Here is a 21,099-nt window from a genome sequence, read left to right as displayed (position 1 = left end):
TATCTTTTTTTGTACATATATGTTTAAAGATTATTTGTTCTGTAATCTATCGCCTTAATTTAGTGTGTAAAATGTAAAATGTAAAATGCCTCTTTTCTGACCTTATATTTACTTTAAATCAATAAATGGTGGTCACCCAATTAGTTTAGCTTTTTAGTTGTTTTGGGTGACCAGCAACTGTATGTATTTTTAATTTATTTATTGTAGTTGTTACATGTAATTTTACAGTTCAAATAAACCTTGTTGTTGTTGTAGCAAGGGACCGTACTGGAAAATATCGCCCTTGGTCTCTCTTGTCTACAGGGACCTGGCAACAGAAAGACCTTAGACAATATTCTCCCAGTATTGCCTTTGAGCTCGGTTAATAAGGAGACATTAAATAAATAAACATTATCCCGCTGTAAACAATAAAAACTTGATATCTAAAATCCTTAGACAATGAGTTGTTGGGAGCCGCTGATCTATAGCCGTATAACGTGGGTGGGGACAGGGGGGTCTGAACCTCCCGCCTCCCGTACCTCTTACTCCCGTTTCCCGTACCTTTTACTCCCGCTTCCCGCCCCTTTCCGTAGTGGTGCCCTCCTCTTTGTCCCAAATCAATTGCGAAATATAACGAAACATTGGGAAATTTTACTCGTTTTCTTCCGTTTCCCGCCACCTTAGGAATCCCGCCTCCCGCCCTCTCTTCTCCCGCCTCCCGCCCCTTTTCTCCTGGTCTTCCGCCCCCCTGTCCCCCTCCACTATAACGGGGCCACTTTACTAAACTGAAACCCCAATAACATTGTTGTGTGAGGCCAGCACTCCGTAACAGTCACGCAAACCATTAATTTATTTCTTATTTAGCTGTCACGTGCCCAACGTTACCACCACCGACCAATGGTGAACTACTGGGATGTAATACTACAGAGATGTTACATGACACAGTGTGCAGGTTTTCTTGTAAGGAAGGATCTGAAGCGTCTGGTTCAACAGTTAGAAGATGTACAGAAAATGGAACTTGGAGTGGAAATGACCTTGTCTGTACAGGTATTACAAACAGTTTTTCAAGTCAGCTTCATGTACCAGGTCATGAAAGTAAACCTGATTCAATTCGTGGTTTGTGGTAGGTAAAGAAGGTTGCAATGCCTGCAAAATAATGACTAGCCTGTCTAAATAGCTTGCATCTATCACTGAGTTTTTTCTCTTTTTATTATCTAAAAACCTGTGCTATTCATTTTTCATTTTTTATGACTCGTATGTCAATCGGATGTCTCCGTTTCGATATTTGATGGTTTTTGTACTTTTTGGCGTTCAACCGTTGCTAAATAAACACACCAAGTCACCTCATATCATTTGGCGATTTTGAATCATTACTCAATAGATACAACATCGTCAATATTTTCTCTTTTGCCTCGATTTCAGATCGCGATAGTCGATCCAAAATCGTTGCATCTGATTATCTGTGGCTACACCGTCGATCTTATGCATCCTAGACATGCATGGCTCAATCGAATAGAGATCGTAGAAAGATATTAAATCGGTCTACGGTCGTCTCTTCAACTAATATCGTCACTGGATCTCTATTTCGCGGTGTTCTTTGAGATGAGACACAGTGGCGATAAATTTACTGTTGTTGCCTCGTTCTTATCAATGACATTGATATTAAAAGGTAACAACTGTTTGTAACAGATTTTGTGTCGATGTGTTGCTTCGAATAATAGATTTTTCACATTCAGGCTGTTACCAGGCTGCCCTCTGTTTTAATTGCTAGAAATGCCTGTGAAAAAACCTCTAACTGGTGTTGTTAGGGTCACAATGTGCATTGCAATAATGGCACACGATTCCGGCATTAATCTCTGCAATTTTTTTCCTAAAATTTTCCCGTGATCCATTCATTATATTTGTGTTTAGCTGCACAGATGCATGTACTGATTTTATTTTGAAGATCAGTTTTGCAGTGACATTAAGCTTCACAGAGCGTCAATCTTAGTCAGCTTCTTGAAATACGACGGAGCTACAGCTGGGTCCCAATCCACATCACGCAGAGGGAAAATAGCAATGCCTAGTGGTAAGTAATGGAAGATGCCAATTGGAGACGTTGCCAAGGTAACAGTTCCATATCAATAAGAGGCGAGGAAACAGGTAAGTGGCAGCTGTGTAATATTTTAATGAGTTGTATGCGGAACAAAATTAAAGATAAATAGGTAGATAAACGTATACATAAGGGCAGGCATGAAAACACGCGGAAGTGTGTTTTCCTCCATTTGACTGTAGAATTGAGTAGGTAAATGTGCTTTTATTGGGTTCCCATTTTTGATTAGGGAGTGTGCGCTAGTATATCGAGGGAGGTGGTGTCAGGAGTATATTTAGGTGCGCATTTAATTTTCAAGGGCTTTTCATCTTGGTCTCGCTCTTCAAGCATTCTATATTTCTTATCGGTTGTATCTTCTTTTGCCTCAATCTATATATTATTTTGTGTCTGCCCTTGTTTCTAATATTTTTTCAGAAGTGTTCAACACGTCCATTTGAAAAAGCTCCCGGAATTGCATACCTCGGTTAGGGTAATGAGGCGTCATCTTCTCCTGTGGAATATTTCCCCGACGTTGTTCCTGCCGACAGCGCTACCAACAATTGGTCGACGAAATACTGTTCCTTCAGATGGATGCCGAACATCATCTTCAGGTTTTCTCAGCTTCTACTTGCCACGTTCCTCTGAACCTACGGTTTTAATGTCTGCAGCGAACGCAGCAAGTTCCCCAAGAAGTCTGCTGTTCATAGCTTGGCGTGTTTCCACCATGTTTCAGGCAAATAGTCGCTCACCGACCCTGCTTTGGTGAAGGAAGTTCTGGACGTACTCATTGTCTGTTAGCTTACTAGAATAACCAGGATGACAAAAAAGAAGCCGAACTCAATTACAGAATTGGAACACTTAGTTATATGTAGTTTATACAGAGCTACATGATATAACATTCTGTCCGTTGCTTTTTTTTCTCAGTTAAAAAACAAATTGTGGTTATAAACCTAGGACCAAACGTATAAGTTTTTCTAGGCTAACAGAATTAGTATTAATTCTATCTCAGCTAGACCAATAATGTCGACTTTTAGAAGGAATTCGTGTCTGTTTGCTCGTCAGCATGTACAAATACAAAAGAATTTTAACCTGGAGCGAGGTTCGGAGGGCAGATTAGCATGAGCACAAAAAAATAGCAAACGACTGAAAAAGGTCTATTAAGGTCGCTTTGAGATGAAAATTAATTACCACGGCATGAATGAATGAATGAGAACTTTATTTTGACACGGTAAAACATATCAGTATACAATAATAAATCAAGGAAGAAAATAAAATAAAATTTCTGTTTACTGGTTTGCTTATTTGCCGTTTGGGAGTTAGCCACCCACACAGTCGTTTTTAGGGGCGAAAACACGATCGCCCCTAAAAAAAAAGACTGCATGGAAGGCTATGTGGGAGTCCGATACAGAGAACCATTTATTTATGCTGAAGATTTTGTAGTGCTTAGTTCTTCGGGAAGATTATTCCATAAAAAAGCACCACTGTTACTGAGCCTACGTTTCAGGTAGTCAGTTCTTGGACGAAAATGTATCTAAGACAAACTTTCACCGATTGTTTTCATGATCAAATTGTTGGCTTAAACGGTCAAATACAGGGCATTTTTTAACTTTTTTCACAGCAATGAATTTTCACGTCATTTAGACTGGACTCTGTTTAGTAACACAACTTTTATTTTATTGGTTTACGGTAACCGTTTTCAGCTGCACAACGCATCGGGCTAGCTGTAATAGAATGGCGCCAATCGTGAGCCACCTTAAACCTATCCAGCCCGGGGGGAGGGGGGGGGGGGGGAGTGCCAGCGCTGACTTTGAACCAAACGCTGCCAAACCTTGCGAGTTTATCTAAAATTTATCTGGGAATATTTTGGTGGGATAGGTTGTTGTTTCAGGAACTTGACGTCACCATGGCATTTTGACAGGCATGTTTTCCCAAATTTGTAATTTTCGTGTTTCTGTTTTTTTTTTCACCTTTTTACGGTTTTTAAGCACAGTTTTATTGATTTTGAGTACTTTTCAGTAATTTTGGGTGGTTTTCTGAAGTTTTGGAGAAAATTTGAAATCCAAGTGGGCGGATCCAAGATGGCGGCTGTTTTGACATCATGATGTAATTGTCACGTGATGTGACGTCATCAACCCACGTGACGTATACCAAAAGATAGATTTTTAGACATGCTATATATCCTTTTAGTTTCATTGTGATTGCTTAAATATTCTGGAAGTTACGGAGCGGGGGGGGGGGGGAGGGAGCATCCGCCCCCCTCCGGTCTGAAAAGATCCAAAAAAGCCCGGCCGGTTTGGACAGGGTTAATGAAGAAAAAAGAAAGCTAGTTAACGCTTGTCGCGTAAGCCATTGTTGGTTCACGAATTGGCTCTTAGTTGTAAATCATAATATTTGGCTTTAACTTTGTCTCCTCATCTTCAGTTAATAACAAGGTCTATGAGCCTTTTCTTTTCTCATAGCCATTTAACTCTAGAGGTGGGTGTGTCATTGATTGAAGCCCAGTAAACGGAGCTCATGCAAAGCAGCATTTAGGTTGAGAGGAGGAAACATAAAACGTCGTTATCACTTCTGAATGTTCTCTTAACGTTGTCCTGCCCTTTTGCTGGCTTGCAACCACGTGACAAAGTGGCCATATTGGTGGACAAAAAATCGCTAAATTTGCATGATAAAAAGTTCCCAGCAACGGGAAACGCTTTGTTCTTGTCCACCAGCATGGCCGCGTGACGTCAGTTGCAAGCCAGCAATTCTAGTTATTCCATAAAGCTTGCTCCAATTCTTAGGCATTCTTACAGTGAGAACACGAAAACCGTGAACACTTTCATTATACTTTGAAAGGAAGTAGAGGAAATATTTGACAAATTATTCACGAACTGCTCCATCTCTGTCCATTTATTTATATTTCGTGCAGTTTGAGCTATCATTCGCTGGGTTTCTGCAGAATTTTTCATATGCAAGATAGAGTTAAGTGTTCACGGTTTTCTGGTTCACGCCGTTACTGGCGTCAACAATTTATGCTTGTTCACAGCACTCGTTTTTTTGGATCAAAACTATCCTCCTCAAAAGTCACCTCACAGGTTGCCGTAAAACAGCATAAATTATCAAACACACCATTTCGTTTTGTGCGCTTGAGGTAAGCTCAGAGACCCCTTATTTTTATTGAATTAATGATTAGCTTTCAATACAGCTAAAAAATGGGAGAATATGCCCGAAGCTTCCTTAAAAATCCGAAAATTTAATGGATAGCTGCATGCTTTATATCGTTTACTGATTCCAAACAGACTCGACTTTACTGTCGCTAATTAAGGCTATTCAGTGAGTCCTCTCTTTCTCTCATGCTATCATTATTAAGTATTTTCTAACACAGAATATTTCGTTAATTCCTTGCAGCTGATACGTCTGATCTTTGTACTGATGTTTTTTAGCTGTGTTTAACTCTTTCACTGCCAAAGTCGTCTTTTGTCGACAATTGGAGGAGCAGTCAATCAACCACTTGTGTCGTCAGCAGATTTTGGTGATAAGCATCTGATAGAGCTAGGTTTGACCTTTTCACAGAACTATTCATTTTGCGTATCGGTCGCATCTTGACAGAGCTAATCGAGAAAAACTCAATCACTTTTTGGTGCAAAATCAGTGCTTATATAAACAGGCCAAAACACATGTAATAGATCCAGCTCTTCTTTTCACGGTTTACCAATGTTTTAATCAAAACTTTTTTGGTCTAAAGGAAGCACGGATACAGTAGAAAGTAGTGGAAATAACAAAGCCGAGAAAAACGAAAAGAAAAGGAGCAAGAAAAAAAATTGGAAAAGATTTTGCAAAAAAAAGGTCCAAATTTTGGCTTATGCGCATGCGCCAAAGTACAATTTTGTACATTTTTCTATGGAATCTTCATCAAAATCTTGCTGCATTGTCAAAAAATGCTTTTCAAGCAAAGTTAAGGGAAATTCAGGATCGTAACACCAAAAATTCAGTTTAACGGTAAAAAAAAAAACCCTGTTGGAGACATTTGTCCCTGAAAGGGTTAAAAAACTTGTCTATGTCTACCCCTCCCCCTCTGCTTCCCCAAGTATAAATATCCCCACTCCATCCCCCTAGCTGACCTTAATCATAATCCAGATTCATAACATAATCTTCGTTTGTCGTGACTGTACCACCGACAAAGCAACTGCGGAACAACACGGACCCGCGGGCACACGGATTAAGGTGAGTTGCTATGCACAAATTACGTACATTTTATAAAGGCTCGCCTTTCTCAGGATAGGCTTGATCTCGGTTTGCAGGGTTTGTTTTTCTTTTGTTTGTTTCTGTTATCGTGGGCCAACAAGACATACATTGGCTACTGTTATCAATTTCATTTACAGGTCAGATTTGTATGTCTAACTGAATGTCTTACTGAAATTGTTTGAATTTCAGTAGAGATCTCTGACAGAAAATAAAATTGATTTATTTCCCTTCATTAGCAATAAAAAGGAATTGAAAATGTTGTAAATATGAAAAAATGCCTCATTAATAGAGAAAATACGTGTGAGGCTGCTGCTGTGGTAGAGTTTTGCATGAGGAAATTAAACAAGAACAGACAAGTTCAATATGGTAACAGGCACCAAAATATCCGTGAATGAAGCCCGGAAATGCTAAGGCCAATTATTAGGGGTTTCTTTCGTTCTGGTTAGGGTTTAAAACAAGACTGCATCATTAATGAACCTACGAAATGCCGGTGGATATTTATTTATAATAACATATTGATTTTGGCGTGTTTCTTGTACATATGTGATATGAAGAATGATGCTATATTAGTGGAAAGAATGATCGTAATTTCATAATCAGTTTATACGATATCGATATCGAGGTCAAACTGAATAATAGAATAATCCCGGAATCAAATGAAAATAACAACATACGGCTCTACCCGTACAATATTAGGTCTTTTACTGTTTTTTCTTTCGCTGTTTTTTTTTCAACAAGGTACGCAATAAACTTGAAGCACGTGTGTCTAATTTGAAGATTGTCCAAGCGTATAGACCGTATAAGCAGTCCGCGGTAATCGGATATTTTCTAGACGTGTATACAGACATAGTTTAGTAGATATAGTGGAACCTCGATTTAATGAACCTCTTTATAACGAAGTCCTCGGTATAACGAAAGATTTTCTTCAGCCTGGACAAAATTACAGTAAAATGTATGGAACAGAACCTTGATATAACGAAATCCTCGTTATAACGAACACAATCCAGAAGCCCAAACGTAAAATATACCTCGTTATAACGAATAAATGTCAACATGTGACGAAAGATGAATGCCAAAATAGACCAACAAGGATGAAATTTCTTTAATTTTGTAACACGAGGGCAACAGCTCATTGCATCTGTATAAACAAATACAAACACAAAACATCTACAAATCGACTTTATCCTCTTTGTCTCTCATAAGTTCTATTAATTTCTTTATCTTTGAATAGCTTGAACTTCTAGCCCAATGCCCTGGTTTCTACGTTTACCAACCACTTCCACCGTGCTTGTCTCGATTTGTCCTCCGTGCTTAAAAAAATAGTGGAAGACACGGCACATGGCCCACGATCTGAAGCGTTTTGATACCATGTTCATATTGAGGGATTTCTCAAAAAGAGAACGCATTTTTTAAGCAGTTTTGTTTGCCTGTTCAGTTTCTAATGTCGAAGCTATGTACAGACCTGTACTGAGACAACACCTTCGTATAGACATTTTTAAAAAGCGAATGTTTTTTAGTAATTGTTTAGGTCCGGACATGCTGTACAGTGCAACGTGACACTTACCGTTGATATAACGAATATTTTGGCTTTTTTCCCGAAATTCTTTAAATCAAGGTTTACGATATAACGAACTCTTAATATAACGAACAAATTTCTCCAGTCCCTTGGCACTTCGTTAAATCGAGGTTCCACTGTATATATTTTCCGGATTCTTTCCCTTTCACCCCCTATCACAAACTATGGTGCAAATGTCCGATTCTCACTTCTCCTGTCGATTGTTGGGTCTTTTCGTAAAAAATAAAGTTTTATTGTATGTTAATTTCACCGGTTTGGCGAGAAGCTTGAGACGACGATGTTGTCAAGACTGCTTTGGTGTTTTCTGCTCATCGCCCTTGTCGCGATAATAAACAAAACAGAAGGTTGGAGGAGACGACGACGACGAAGGTGCCCCGTTAGACATTGTTCAGTGAGTTCTTGGACCTCGTGGAGTTCTTGCACCCAGCCCTGCGGTACGGGAGGGACACAAACACGGTCACGCAGGGTGCTAACTTCGGCCATGTGCGGTGGGCACTGTCCATATCAATTTATGCAAGCCCAGCCCTGTAATACTGGATGTCCTAACGGTGGAACTCCGGTTCCTGGGAGATGCCTCTGTAAAACAGGATACAGCGGACGGTGCTGTACTGGAGGTAAACATAATTTACAGGGATTTATATCATGTCATAAAAAATACAGCCAATCAGAATACAGGAAAGCCGTTGTATATTCGACGGTATTCAACCCAACCTTCCCATCGTGCGCTGCGGTCTTATTCTCGACGAAATTTGGTAAGCGTATTTTCTATGGCATGGCATAAAATAGTTACGCAACACTTTCTCGTGGTATATTTATTTTTCAACACATGCGCGCGCTGCCCATATATGGTCAAAATGTTAACGATATCTGTCATCCGTACATAACAGATATCCCGCGTTATAACCCACCCATTAATTTTTGCGCGAGCTCATTGGACAAAACGTATCACGTGGTACAAAATCGGACGACGGGTATCAGCGAATATACCCCGTCCGATTTGATATCCGTCGCCCGATTTTGTAGGCAAGCACAAAACAAACGAATGAAATCACTTATTCAATTCTAACTTTTAATGAAATCACAGAGTTTAAAATCACGTAAACCAATCAACTTACATTTGTTTCAACCACAGTTACGCTGGGTTTATTACGTTGGTTTTTCCAATGAATTTACTGGCGATAAAGCGCGTTGTAGAAATTAATCGAAGGGTTATAAAATAAATAAACCCCTTCAGGCCGCTGGTATATTGGAGAATAATGCCCGAGGATGAAAGATTGTCGAAAAATGAACAGTTGGCCGAGAAGCGAAGCTTCGAGGGCAACTGTGAAATTTTGAGGACAAAAATTAAATCTTGTAAAGCGCTGCACAATTACAGTTTTTCTATGTGCAAAATGTGTTTCGTTGACAATTTGTTGAATAATAAAACAATAGGCCAATTCCGATATATTAATATACTAACTTGGCTCCGAGGCTTGGGGCAATAAAACAAAAGAAATGATTTATTCATTCCCGAACCTCGACGTGATATCTTCTGTTTTATTCCCCCAAGCCTCGGAGCCAAGTTAGAATTTTAATATATCGGAAATGGCCTATTATTAGGGCTTTCCACAAGTTGCTCGGCAACTTTTTGGCAACTTTTCATATTTCGAGCAACTTTTTCCCCTTCGAGCAACTTTTTTCCTCTCGAGCAACTTGTTGCATTTTGAGCAATTTCCAGACCGAAGATCTCCGAAGATTATCAGAGTATTGTTTAGAGGCCATACGAACGTTTCCGAAGATTTACGAAGTTTGCCGAAGATTTTTGAGAAACATCTGAAGACGTTACAACTTTCGGCTTTACAAAAACCCCTCTGCAAACATGACTTCATCGATATCTTCACGATTTTTCTCAGTTTAATTAAGAAATCCTTGTTATTTAACAAATTTTCCCCTTAATATGTTACTCCTTTTACTGTAAAATTGCATAAAACTGCTTAGAAATCTTTCCCTCAAAGGGAAATTAGCATATATTTGGAGAAATTATCTTGATTAGAAGCAGCGTTTTGGATTTTTTGGAGCAACTTTTGAGCAACTTTTTGAGAAATTACGAGCAACTTTTTGGGAAATCTTGAGCAACTTGTGGAAAGCCCTAGTTCATCGTTTAATGGCCTTTTTTGTGTAAATTTCTTATTTCGCTACTTATAAATTCCTTGAAGGAAATTGATTAAATTAAATACCTTCAAAAACGTCACCTGACCTACAATGAATGTTCGAAAATCTTCTCATGTCCTTAGGTGTAGTAATTTAAAATCAGAATTAATGGAGGAGTTTTTAACATAGATTAATTAGGAGCAATTCATTTTATCCAAATTTTTATCATTGTAATTTTCTATCGTTGTAATGTTTATCATTGTAATTTTTATAATTTTAAAATTGTTTTTTTTTACTGTAATTTATTGTCACTGAAAAGCCCCGTAAGGGGAGTGTCAAATGAAAGTATTGTATTGTATTGTATTGTAGTACAATCTCGGAAGTCCTCGGGTAATACTCAAGATTCTTTGAAGGCAAACCCTGCCGAATGCTGATTGGTTTCCAACATAAGCAAATTTCTCTTTGACACAAGCAATTTTCGTTATTTTTTTGTATAGCGATGGCAAAAAACTCTACTATTAAACATATATTTTCTTGTAATTGTGTTTCTCATATTTCTGTCTTAGCTGTGGGCGTCCCGTGCTACTCTTCGTGTCTTTTGGTTACAACTGCGACGAATATCGTTGCTTTGGATTTTGGAAATGCTACAAGTTATCCGATAATCTCCAATTTATCCGGCGCTTACGCCATTGACGTTCATTTTAGCCTTGGCTACATATTTTGGAGTGACATAACAGAACTAAACATCAAACGAGCTAACATCGACGGAACAAACATTACAGTCATCCGTAATAACACAGTAAGTTATGGACTGGCAGTAGAATGGAGGTCGTCGCAATTGTATTGGACTGATAGGAATGGTACAATATCGGTATCAGACTTAGAAGGCAACAACAAACGTATTCTACTTCTGTTGAGTGTTGATCAGCCAGGAGGAATTGTTCTCGATCCGGAACGCAGGTACGTTTATATAAATATTCGTGGTGGTCGCAGACTTAGCGAGCTTAGCGAGTTAGCGAACACCTAACATCCACCTGACCTGACTCGACATGTCTTCTTATGGGTGATACCTAACCTCTTCACGACTCTTCACAGCGGTCAAACGCAAAAAATGACGTCACGTCCTGTTTTCGCCGCCTTGAACTTTTGACTCGAAAGTGGACAAACTTTTTTAAGAAATTGCAAAAGAAATGGTACGGTGAAAGAACATTTCAAGCTGAGACACCCAGTGGAGATGAATTATCAAATTCTAATCCATAAGCGGCGTATAAACCTTAACTTTCCAGGGACGGCGTAAAAATTTCGCTTTAAAGCGAAAACTTTCGTAAAATGTAAGACTTTGTATGGAAAATTTTGGTGGGAATTGCACGGGAAATGCGCACGCGCGCTGCGTTTGACCACTGTGTGCCTAACCTCCGACAGTAACGTCACTTGCCACTCGGATTTAGCAACGTTTCTTCACTTTTATATGGACACATCTTAAGGGTGTTACAATTTTTTGCCTTCTTTCGGCTGCTATAGTTTAATGCACAATATGTCAGTAAGCCGATTAATATAATAATATAGGGATCAAACTGAATAAATCTTGCCATGACATAAAATAGAGTAATGTATGGACCTTAGCTACTAGAAATCTAAAACTGACAAATACCGTAAAATTCCGGTGATAAGCCCCTCCATTTATAAGCCCCCCTGATTATAGGCCCATCTACCTGGAAACACAAAAAAAATACATCCGGTTATAAGCCCCCCCCCCCCCCCTCCCCCGCATATAAGCCCTCCTCCGCTGGATGACAGTACTGAACAGGGCTAAATGTTGCTTTATATGTACTTTGATCAACGCTGCCGTGGCTCGTTTCCAGACTTTTTTTATTCCGCTTATAAGCCCTCCCAGATATATATAAGCCCCTCAGTTTATAATCCCAACCAAAACCCCTTACGAAGTTGTATAAGCCCAAGGCTTATAACCGAAATTTTACGGTATCAGATCATTTTGGTTTAGCTGCTGTATCTCTTATTTCTATTAATTCTTGGACAGTTTAAACTTCGTCTCAGTTCGCTGATTTCTGTGGGTCGCTACTCTTGGGAGACAACAGAGAACTTTCAACGCCACATTCGGGGTGGGGCGGGGGGGGGGGGGGGGGAGAGGGTCATCGATAACAGTCTGAAAGGATTTTTGTCTTCATCAACAGTTTAATGTTCTGGACAACAGTGGGACAAAGTCCGAAAATTGAGAAATCAAGTTTAAATGGCACCCATCGTGTTACTGTAACGTCCTCTGTTCGACAACCTCTTGGTATTACCCTTGATACACGAAATAGGCGTGTGTTCTTGGTCGAGTCAGTTTTAGGAATGACGACAGTAGAATCATTCGATTATGATGGAATCAACAGAACGCTTATCTATCGCAGGAGTCAAAGCTTGTACTTTTTTTCTGGAGTGACTATCTTCTCTTCGTATTTATTCCTCATTGATGGGAATAATAATAGTTTTTGCAAAATGAATTCTTCCAATGGTGCAATTACAGCAAGTGTATTGGTTAGTGGCATTGATGCAGCAATTGGACTGGTACCTTATGACAGTTCTCGGCAGCAACCAGGTTAGCGACAACTTTATTCATTTATCGTGTTTTCGCTTGAGCGTCGAAATAAATTCTCGTATGATAAGGTTTTGCACTAGTTAAAAAATGATTAGTTGTTGCGATTACCGTATTTACTCAAATAAGCACCGCGGCGCTTATTTAATTTTCCGCGCCTCAAATGCGGCGCTTATTTGAGGGCGGCGCTTATTTAAAATTTGGCGGCCAGAAAGAATCTAATCTTTTACAGTAATTTACAGAACTACGTATTGTAAGAATGTTGGATAGAAAAACTAATGGGCGAGCGGTACAATAATCACTTTGAACTGCAAAACATTGCTTTTGCTGGCAAGAAACTTCCAAGTTTGTTTTAAAGTTGTTTTGTAGTGTTTTTTTTTTTAGTTTAACGGAATTCATCGGCGGCGCTTATTAACTTTTTGGGTCCAACTGCGGCGCTTATTCGAGGGCGGCGCTTATTCGGGGGCGGCGCTTATTCGAGTAAATACGGTAGTTAAAAAACTTGCGCTACTTCTGGGCCAGTAGTAAAACCAAAACCACACGTTTCTCAACGCTCTGTATCATCTACATGTATTTTCGTCGACTTTTGATTGGTTCACTGGATTGCCCGATACCTTTCTTAGTGGCCAGAGTGATTATATTGGTTTTGGTTTTAAGATATCAATTGAAAATTGCTCTAAAAAGATTAACAAAAAATCAGGAAGCTGAATTTCACGGAAATAAAAAAGGGGAGCTGTCTTAAGAACAGTGAATTAAGAGCTTAACAGTTGTGATACTGCACTGATTGCATGTATTGAAATACCGTACTTATAGTGGAAAGAAGGGTTAAGTCTGCGTCGAGGAATCTTGCTCTTTATCGCCGGAGTTTATCTCGGGTTCTGTAGCAATACGAAACTAATATTATTTTTATTCCCATCTGGATCAGCATTAAGTTCGTCGGCACCTATTTATACAGCTGGGTGGAGAGCGGCACTGTGAGAGTAATGTGTCTTAAATGAAACAAAACAACATGACCCCTTCCAAGGCTCGAACCGAAGTCCAGCACGCTAACCATTAGGCCACTGCCTCTCTCAGAAGGTTAAAAAAAAATTGGCATCCATATGATTTTTTAAATGCCAATAAGGAAAGTCATGTTTAAGAGCAGCAGTGTTTCATGAGGACTTGATAAAACACGAACTGCGAATTTATTGAACGGCTTCAAAATCTTCTTATGCATGTAGATCATTTCATTTTTGCACTAATATTTAGATTTGGGGTTATTTTGGCCTGGAAAATTGGACGTAAAATTTAGCCGTGACCTTATCAGATATAAAGACACTCTACACGTTTATTTGTTTTGTATTCTCTTTACGAATTAAACATGAGTTTTTGAACGAAAGATGATTGTTTTTGCATTTTAGTGATCACGTGTCCAGTGTTAACTACACCGTCCAATGCAACAAGAATTGGATGCCCAGAGAATGCAACAATGTATGATGGTACAGTCTGTCAATTTTCATGTAACAGTGGTTATATTGGGTCTGGTTCTTATAAAAGAAGATGTCAACAAAATGGAACTTGGAGTGGACTAGGTTTCACTTGCAAAAGTATGTTCTTTGACACTAAGATAGTAAGGAAAAACGGTTTTCAAAGACAGCTAAAATTTAATTTATATCTCTAGACCATTTTTTTTTGTTTTACATTGTAGTGATCACGTGCCCAGCGTTACATGAACCCTCCAATGGAACAAGACTTGGATGCCCAGGGAATGCAACAATGAATTATGATACAACCTGTCAGTTCTCGTGTAATAATGGCTATATAGGGTCTGGTTCTCAAGTAAGAAGATGTCAGCACAATGGAACTTGGAGTGGACAAGAGTTCACTTGCCAAAGTACGATCTTTAACACTGAGATAAATCTTATATTAAACAATACAGTGACAAGGAAAACGGCTTTCAATGACAGCTTAAAAATTAATATTATTAATGTCTCAACACATTTGTTTTTGTTTTACATTGCAGTGATCATGTGTCCAGCGTTACCTGAACCCTCCAATGGAACAAGACTTGGATGCCCAGGGAATGCAACAATGTATTATGACACAGCCTGTCCGTTCTCGTGTAATAATGGCTATATAGGGTCTGGTTCTCAAGTAAGAAGATGTCAGCACAATGGAACTTGGAGTGGACAAGATTTCACTTGCCAAAGTACGTTATTTTTTTAACCCAGTGCTGCATTATTAAACAATAGCGCATTTTTCAGTTCTGTGCTTAGTGATCAGGCCTTTGAGCAGAAGCGAGGTCTTGATATAAACGTTGCTCTTTTTTAAAGTAAATTTTCATATTATCATGTTAAAAAGGTTAACCCAAAGATCACTTTCATACAGTGGCTCGGTTACATTTCACAGAACTGTAAAATGGTCTATTATATGTTGAGCTCTTTTAAATTTCTATTAGGTGTTTGTGTGCGCTTTAAAGCCCAACAAAACCGCCAGCTACGCAGGCTATAGATGAGGCCGATAGAGGAATCAACTGTCTCTTAGGGTGTTTGCCTTAATTAACTTGAAATCTTTTGTGTAGCATGGTAAAGGGTCAGCATTTGGCGTGAATATCGTTGAGCGCGCTGCCCTTGCTAGGTTTTTGTTTTTTCATTTCTATTTTTACTGTGGCTAGGAAATACCAGGATCTGCCTGAAGGTCACCTCTTTTGTACAAGAATGTACAACTATTATACACAGAAAGCTATTGTTACAGTTATTGCTTTACCTGCACTGTTATTTTACTCTGCGTTATTTTCATCAACAGTTATCAATTGCACGTCACTGTCAATAGATCAAAGCGGTCCACTGCGCATGAGCAATTGTGGTAATCATTATGGTGCACAATGTAACTTTTCTTGTACGATTGGTTATCGTTTGAATGGCTCGTCAGCAGTTACGTGCGTTGGCCCTGGTAACCAACATCCTGGTGTGTGGAACAACACAATACCCACATGTGAAGGTAAACTTAAACAAAGTTAATAGCGCTAATTTTAGCGCCGGTAAAGGTGACTTTTATTATGACTAATACGTTGCACCTTTATTTTATGCACATCCTTAAATAAAATTACAGGGCTGCACAGACAATGATAAGAAAGACTGGGACGTTTGAATTGGGTTGAACAGTTCCTGATAAATTATAGGAAGGTATATCTAAAGTCTGTGGTATCCATGCCTACTATGTGAGTTGCTCAAGCAAAGACCTAATTATCAATAAACATTTAAATAAATTAGTTCATTTTGTCCACACGTTATCTCTTAATCTGTATCTCGTCTGTTAGCCGCACATGCTGTTGCATTTTAATGCACATGCACTTGCAGAAACCTCATTTTCTTCCCACTGCATTCGAAGGTATACGGCAATCCTTCCTCTTCTTTGTTTACCGTCATTTGCTTGCAACTGAAATATTTCTAAATAAAAAGAAGATCCTTACAGTTATGAACACAACTAAAGCAGTTATGAAACTTTCTTTTTACAACTGCTTCAGTTGTGTTTATAACGGCGAGTATCTTCTCTTCATTTATTCTTCATCCGCAGTTCAAATATATGATTCCATGAAACATTCATTTCTGCCATCATATACGGCTCTTTCCACTTGTCGTACCATTTCTAGAAAAGGTCAGATTATTCTCTCGCTCAGCAGTGGCTTTTTTGTCGACTATATTTCTCTTCAAACATATTGTTTGAACGAAAATATAGCGAATATCATTTCTGTGAAAAGGCGTTTTGCGGAAGAGAATCTTCGATCTTGTTGTACATTCTGAGAATTGCAAACTGCAAATTACAAGATAAAACTCCCACCTAAAAAAAACGCAAAAATGTCACACCTGTCTACACGTAACAAGACAGAATGTTCTCCTGTCGGCCTGTAAAGCGTCCAAAAAAAATTTACTAGTGTTATTCAATAAGTTCCAATTCACTGGATTTTGGTGGCTGTTCAAAAGGGCTTTTGTATAAATTCACTCTGATTGTTTGTTTGTTCGTTCGTTTGTTTGTTTGTTTTTGCAGTATTTTGTCGCAGTTTGATTGGTCACGGACGTGAACACATTGCATTTGGCTTAACGACAGTACAGCCAGAAAACTGTTCAAACTGATTACTTCCAGCAAAATTTATTTAAAAACAAAACGCTAAACAATTATGTCCTTTGATTCTCAACTTTATTTTTTTATTTAGTTGTCACTTGTCCAGCACTGCCCTCGCCGTCCGATAGCGTGCGTCATGGCTGCACTGGGAATGCAACAGAGTACCCGTATGACACAGTCTGTAGGTTCTCGTGTGTTGATGGGTATAAAGCCAGTGGTTCAAGTGTACGAAGATGTCAAGAGAATGGACGTTGGAACGGAGGAGAGTTTTCATGTGAAAGTACGTACAAAGATTCTTGGAAAATTCTGCAACGCTTAAGACATTCTCATCGAGTATAGTCAGTAAGGTGTGGCAGAGCTTTTTGTACTGGAGTTACGCACAGAACAGAGGGTAATTCATTTAATTTGTTACTTTTTTTATATATTAAAAGGAATCCTTTGTGAGCCCCTTCAACTTGCTCCAAATGTAAGAGTGAACGCATCATGCACCCGGTGGTCAGGTGACGAATGCGAATTCGGCTGTGAACGAGGCTACGATCTTATTGGTTCAAATATTAGACGGTGCAACAGTGATGGATCATGGACCGGCACGCAGCCTCTATGCGAGGGTAAGCTTGCATTTGATGTAAAGAAATGTCATTTATCAGCTGTTAATGGTTTTCCTAAAAAAAGTATAACTTTATATAGTCTTCCTTATCATCAGATGTTTTTTTTTTTTATTTAAAACACATTACAAGGTTAGAAACGATGAGAACTAGATACATGTAGATCTATCTTTTTGTTCACTTTCGTTGAAGATTGCTTGCGGCAATGAAAAGTACTTTTCATTTGATGTTTAGAGCCAAATCTTAGGGAAGAAAATGTGTTTTAATGGTTTTAGACCGTGATAATGCCCTGATATGTCTTTATACATGTCTTTTATTTTAAAGTATTTTCCTTTTTTCAATGTTCATCGTAAATTTAATCCAGTTTAATCTTAATGTAGAAGAGTTTCGCAATTAGCTTTGCAACCAGATCATGAAAGCTAACCTGATTCATTATTTGGGGTTTATTCATCAATATCTATTCTCTTTTGCCCCGATTTTAGATCGCGGAAGTCGATCTAAAATCGTTTCATCATTAGATGTTGCTACACGGTCGATGTTATGTATCCTAGAGATGCATGGATCAATCGATTTGAGATCGTAGAAAGATATGTAATCGATCTGCGATCGTCTCTTCAACTAATATCGTCACTGGTTCTCTATTTCGCGGTGTTCTTTGAGATGAGACACAGTAACGATAAATTTACTGTTGTTACCTCGTTCTTATCAATAACATTGATAATAAAAGGTAACAACTGTCTCGATATATTGCTTCTGCTAATAGATTTTTCATATTCAGTCAGTAATTTGGCTAACTAAAAAGTCTGGAGTATGAGCTTTTTGTTTTCAAAGGATTATTTTCAGTTTGCCCTCTGTTTTGATTATAAGAAATGCTTTGGAACTGGTCTTGAAAGGACTACATTAAATAACGCATGATTAATTATTCTCTGGAAATTGTGCATGGCGTTTCTTTCTCCAACTTTTCCCTTTCGGTACCCCATTGATTATAACTGTGTTTAGCTGTACAGATACATGTACTGATTGTATTTTGAAGATCAGTTTCAGTTACAGTGACATTAAGCTTCAGAGAGCATCCATCTTACTGTTAAGAAGTCAGCTTCTTGGAAGACCTGCCTCCCTACAGCTAGGTCCCAGTCCTTATCGCGTTGAGTAAAAATGACGATGCCTGGTAGTAAGTAATGGAACATGCCAATCGGAGGCGTTGCCAAGGTAACCGTATCATGTCAATACGAGGTTAGAAAAAGGTATCTTTGCGATAAATAGTAAGAAGTTAGTTTTTATTAACGACTACAATAGTCCCTTGTTTCATTGCGGAATTAACTGGAAAATGTACTCCCTTTCTCCTCAGAGTTTAAATAAGGGAATACACCTTATTCCAAAATGGCCGCAAATACATTAATCTTTTGCCTATATGTTAATTAGCCCTTATTGCCTCGTTTTAAGCCAATGATTCTTTTGAATTCTGCAGATACGATCGAGGCAACGAGGGCCAATTAACATGAAGACAAAAGAATAATGTATTGTCCGCCATTTTGGAATAAGGTGTATGTACCCTTGTATTTGGGTGTGGGTGGGGTATCAGGAATTCTATAGGTTTGAAATGTCAAGAAATTTTCCTCTTGGTCTCGCTCTTCAAGCGCTCGACTTGTTTCTTATTGGTTGTCTCCTGTTTTGTCTTTGATCGATATATTATTTTATTTTTGCCAGTGCTTTTCAGATGTTTTCAACTCGTCGATTACGAAAAGTCTCCAGATTCCATACCTCAGTTAGGGTAATAAGAAGTTATCTTCTCCGGTGGATTCCCTCCCTGACGTTGCTCTGGGCGATAGGGCTGCCAGTTAACGTCGACGAAATTCGGCGCCATCTACAACAGATGGACGGCCACCCTACATCATCTTCAGGTTTTTCTCGGCTTTTTCAATTCTTTCCACGTTGCCCAGAACCTATGGTTATGATGTCCTCAGCCGGAAAAGCTTCTGCGCTAGAGTCTGCTGTCCTTAATCCCGCAAGGATCCACTGCATTGCAAGCAAGCAGCTGTTCCCACACAAACCATCCTTTGGTGAAGGAAGCTCTGGCATGCGCACATCTTTTATTAGCTCACCAGGAGTCCATAAAGGAGGCGATAACAATAAGACAATTGGAACAACCAAGAGTTTTGTTCGTTTTGACGAGCTCGTCTGTCTTGTTTGATCTAATGTAAATATAATGATAGACTAGTTTTTGAATCATTAAAACAAAACAAATTAAGGACGGAGCTTGGGTTGTACTAGCGGCTAAAGTTAAGGTCATTTGCCCTGTACGGCTATGATGTATGGATGTTTAGGAAAAGCTTACTTAAGTAACGATAGTACTTTGCTAATCATCTCCGAGTTAACCAATCAGCGCACGCGCGCGCACTTGTGTGGTATACGCTAAAAGTGATTATATGGGGACCTTTTGATCGTAAAATTTTAGTTCAAAATATGGAAAAGAAATCCAATAAAAACACCATTACTTTTCGTCTTCTGTGCGTTGTTTGTGTTTTTGACGCGTTTTGCATGGGGCCGTTTTTAAGCGATTCCACCGAGTTTATTCAGTCCATTGTTTTCCCTTTTCTATGATATAAAATGGAGGAAAACAACGCAACTGTGTTCGCTCGAATCGCTCTAAAACGGCTAAAAGACGTCATACACCAGAAAATAAAACAAGGAAACAAGGTTAGTCCCTTTCATGGATTTCTTTTTCTGAGTCCTAAAATATGTTCGTTAATTTCCCATTCAAACCCTTGTGAATTACGATCCTACACAACACAACGATTCCCACCAAGGTGCTTTAGCTACCTGTGAACCTTATGTGCTTATCCAACGGCGTTTGGTTTGATAGAAGCTGTTTGAGTTGATGGCACGTAGGGTTGTATTTTTAACACGATCTAAGCCATCCGGTTTAAAAGAGACATGAATAAACAAAGCCTTTCTTGTGTTTTGCGTCTCATTTTACTCTGTCAAAGCATGTTATCTTTAATCTTTGTTCAGCCAGCCCTATTGTGTATGGCTTAATTAAGTGTTTGTAAAGCATTCTTGACGTTGCTTAAACATCTAATAAAGACAATTTTGTTTTCATGATACCGTAAGTGACTAAGAGTTAGACAGGATGCCAAGTTTAGCAAATCTTTTTTCATGTACTCAGTTGGTCCATTTCGTAAAACCTTACATATGTATACTGAACAACAACAAAAAAACTTGGACAACAACTATTATGGAGGACGTAATGAAGCATTTAAATTAAAATGCTTAGAACGTTCAAAATTCTTTTTCGAAAACAGCACCTTTTTTGGCTAATTCGGAAGCGCTTTTGATTGCATTTGGTAGTAATTTAGCTGACATCAAGCCGGTTGCAATAATTGTTTCCAGTTCTAATTTAACATCAGTTTGAATTCACGGTCTGCAGTAATTACACGGGGTTTGTGCATGATTGATTCTTTGAGAATTAACCTCCAATTGCTTATGGACTTAATGATACGTTGGCGTTTCCACAAACACTGCTTCATTTCGTGGCAAGTATAATGTTTTTCTTGATGATGAGACTTGTAAGTGCATTGTGTATTTGCTGATTTGTACTGTTTTTGTGTAAGAGTCTGCCGCATACAACGATAATGAAAACATAACTCTGTAAACGATAGAAAGAACTTAATGTTTTTTTTTTCATGGACTATTACACATGACACCAGCTGAGCTAAATTGTATTCTTAACTAAGTGTCGTGCAGTTAACGAAACATTTCATTTGAAATATTTGCATGCTTTTGCTGTGAGGGGGCTGTAAATGGCAAAAGTCCAATT

At 38.7% G+C, this 21,099-nt stretch overlaps 2 protein-coding genes across 3 annotated transcripts in view; both read left to right on the top strand.

Moving 5' to 3' along the window:
- LOC144629002 (low-density lipoprotein receptor-related protein 2-like) overlaps window positions 1-2,512 on the top strand; it is a 118,437-nt gene extending 115,925 nt beyond the window's left edge. The window contains exons 9-10 of one of the 2 annotated variants that reach the window (XM_078487145.1): window positions 844-1,038; window positions 1,938-2,512. In XM_078487145.1, the coding sequence (XP_078343271.1) occupies window positions 844-1,038; window positions 1,938-1,969 (227 nt within the window). In that variant the 3' untranslated portion in view covers window positions 1,970-2,512. Of the gene's footprint in view, window positions 1-843 lie in introns of both variants that reach the window. The other variant, XM_078487144.1, reaches the window with a different exon arrangement.
- Window positions 1-19,781, top strand: part of LOC144628981 (CUB and sushi domain-containing protein 3-like) — a 732,439-nt gene extending 712,658 nt beyond the window's left edge. The window contains exons 12-16 of the mRNA XM_078487119.1: window positions 14,264-14,449; window positions 14,579-14,764; window positions 15,361-15,555; window positions 16,769-16,957; window positions 17,109-19,781. Of these exons, the coding sequence (XP_078343245.1) occupies window positions 14,264-14,449; window positions 14,579-14,764; window positions 15,361-15,555; window positions 16,769-16,957; window positions 17,109-17,401 (1,049 nt within the window). The 3' untranslated portion in view covers window positions 17,402-19,781. The remainder of the gene's footprint in view (window positions 1-14,263; window positions 14,450-14,578; window positions 14,765-15,360; window positions 15,556-16,768; window positions 16,958-17,108) is intronic.
- The last annotated feature ends 1,318 nt before the right edge of the window (window positions 19,782-21,099 follow it).

The sequence above is a fragment of the Oculina patagonica genome, chromosome 10 (assembly GCF_052425735.1).
Source record: "Oculina patagonica isolate OP01 chromosome 10, crgOcupat, whole genome shotgun sequence".
NCBI lineage: Eukaryota > Metazoa > Cnidaria > Anthozoa > Scleractinia > Oculinidae > Oculina > Oculina patagonica.
The sequence above is the reverse complement of the archived record's forward strand: the minus strand, read 5'-3'. Positions and strand labels throughout refer to the sequence as shown.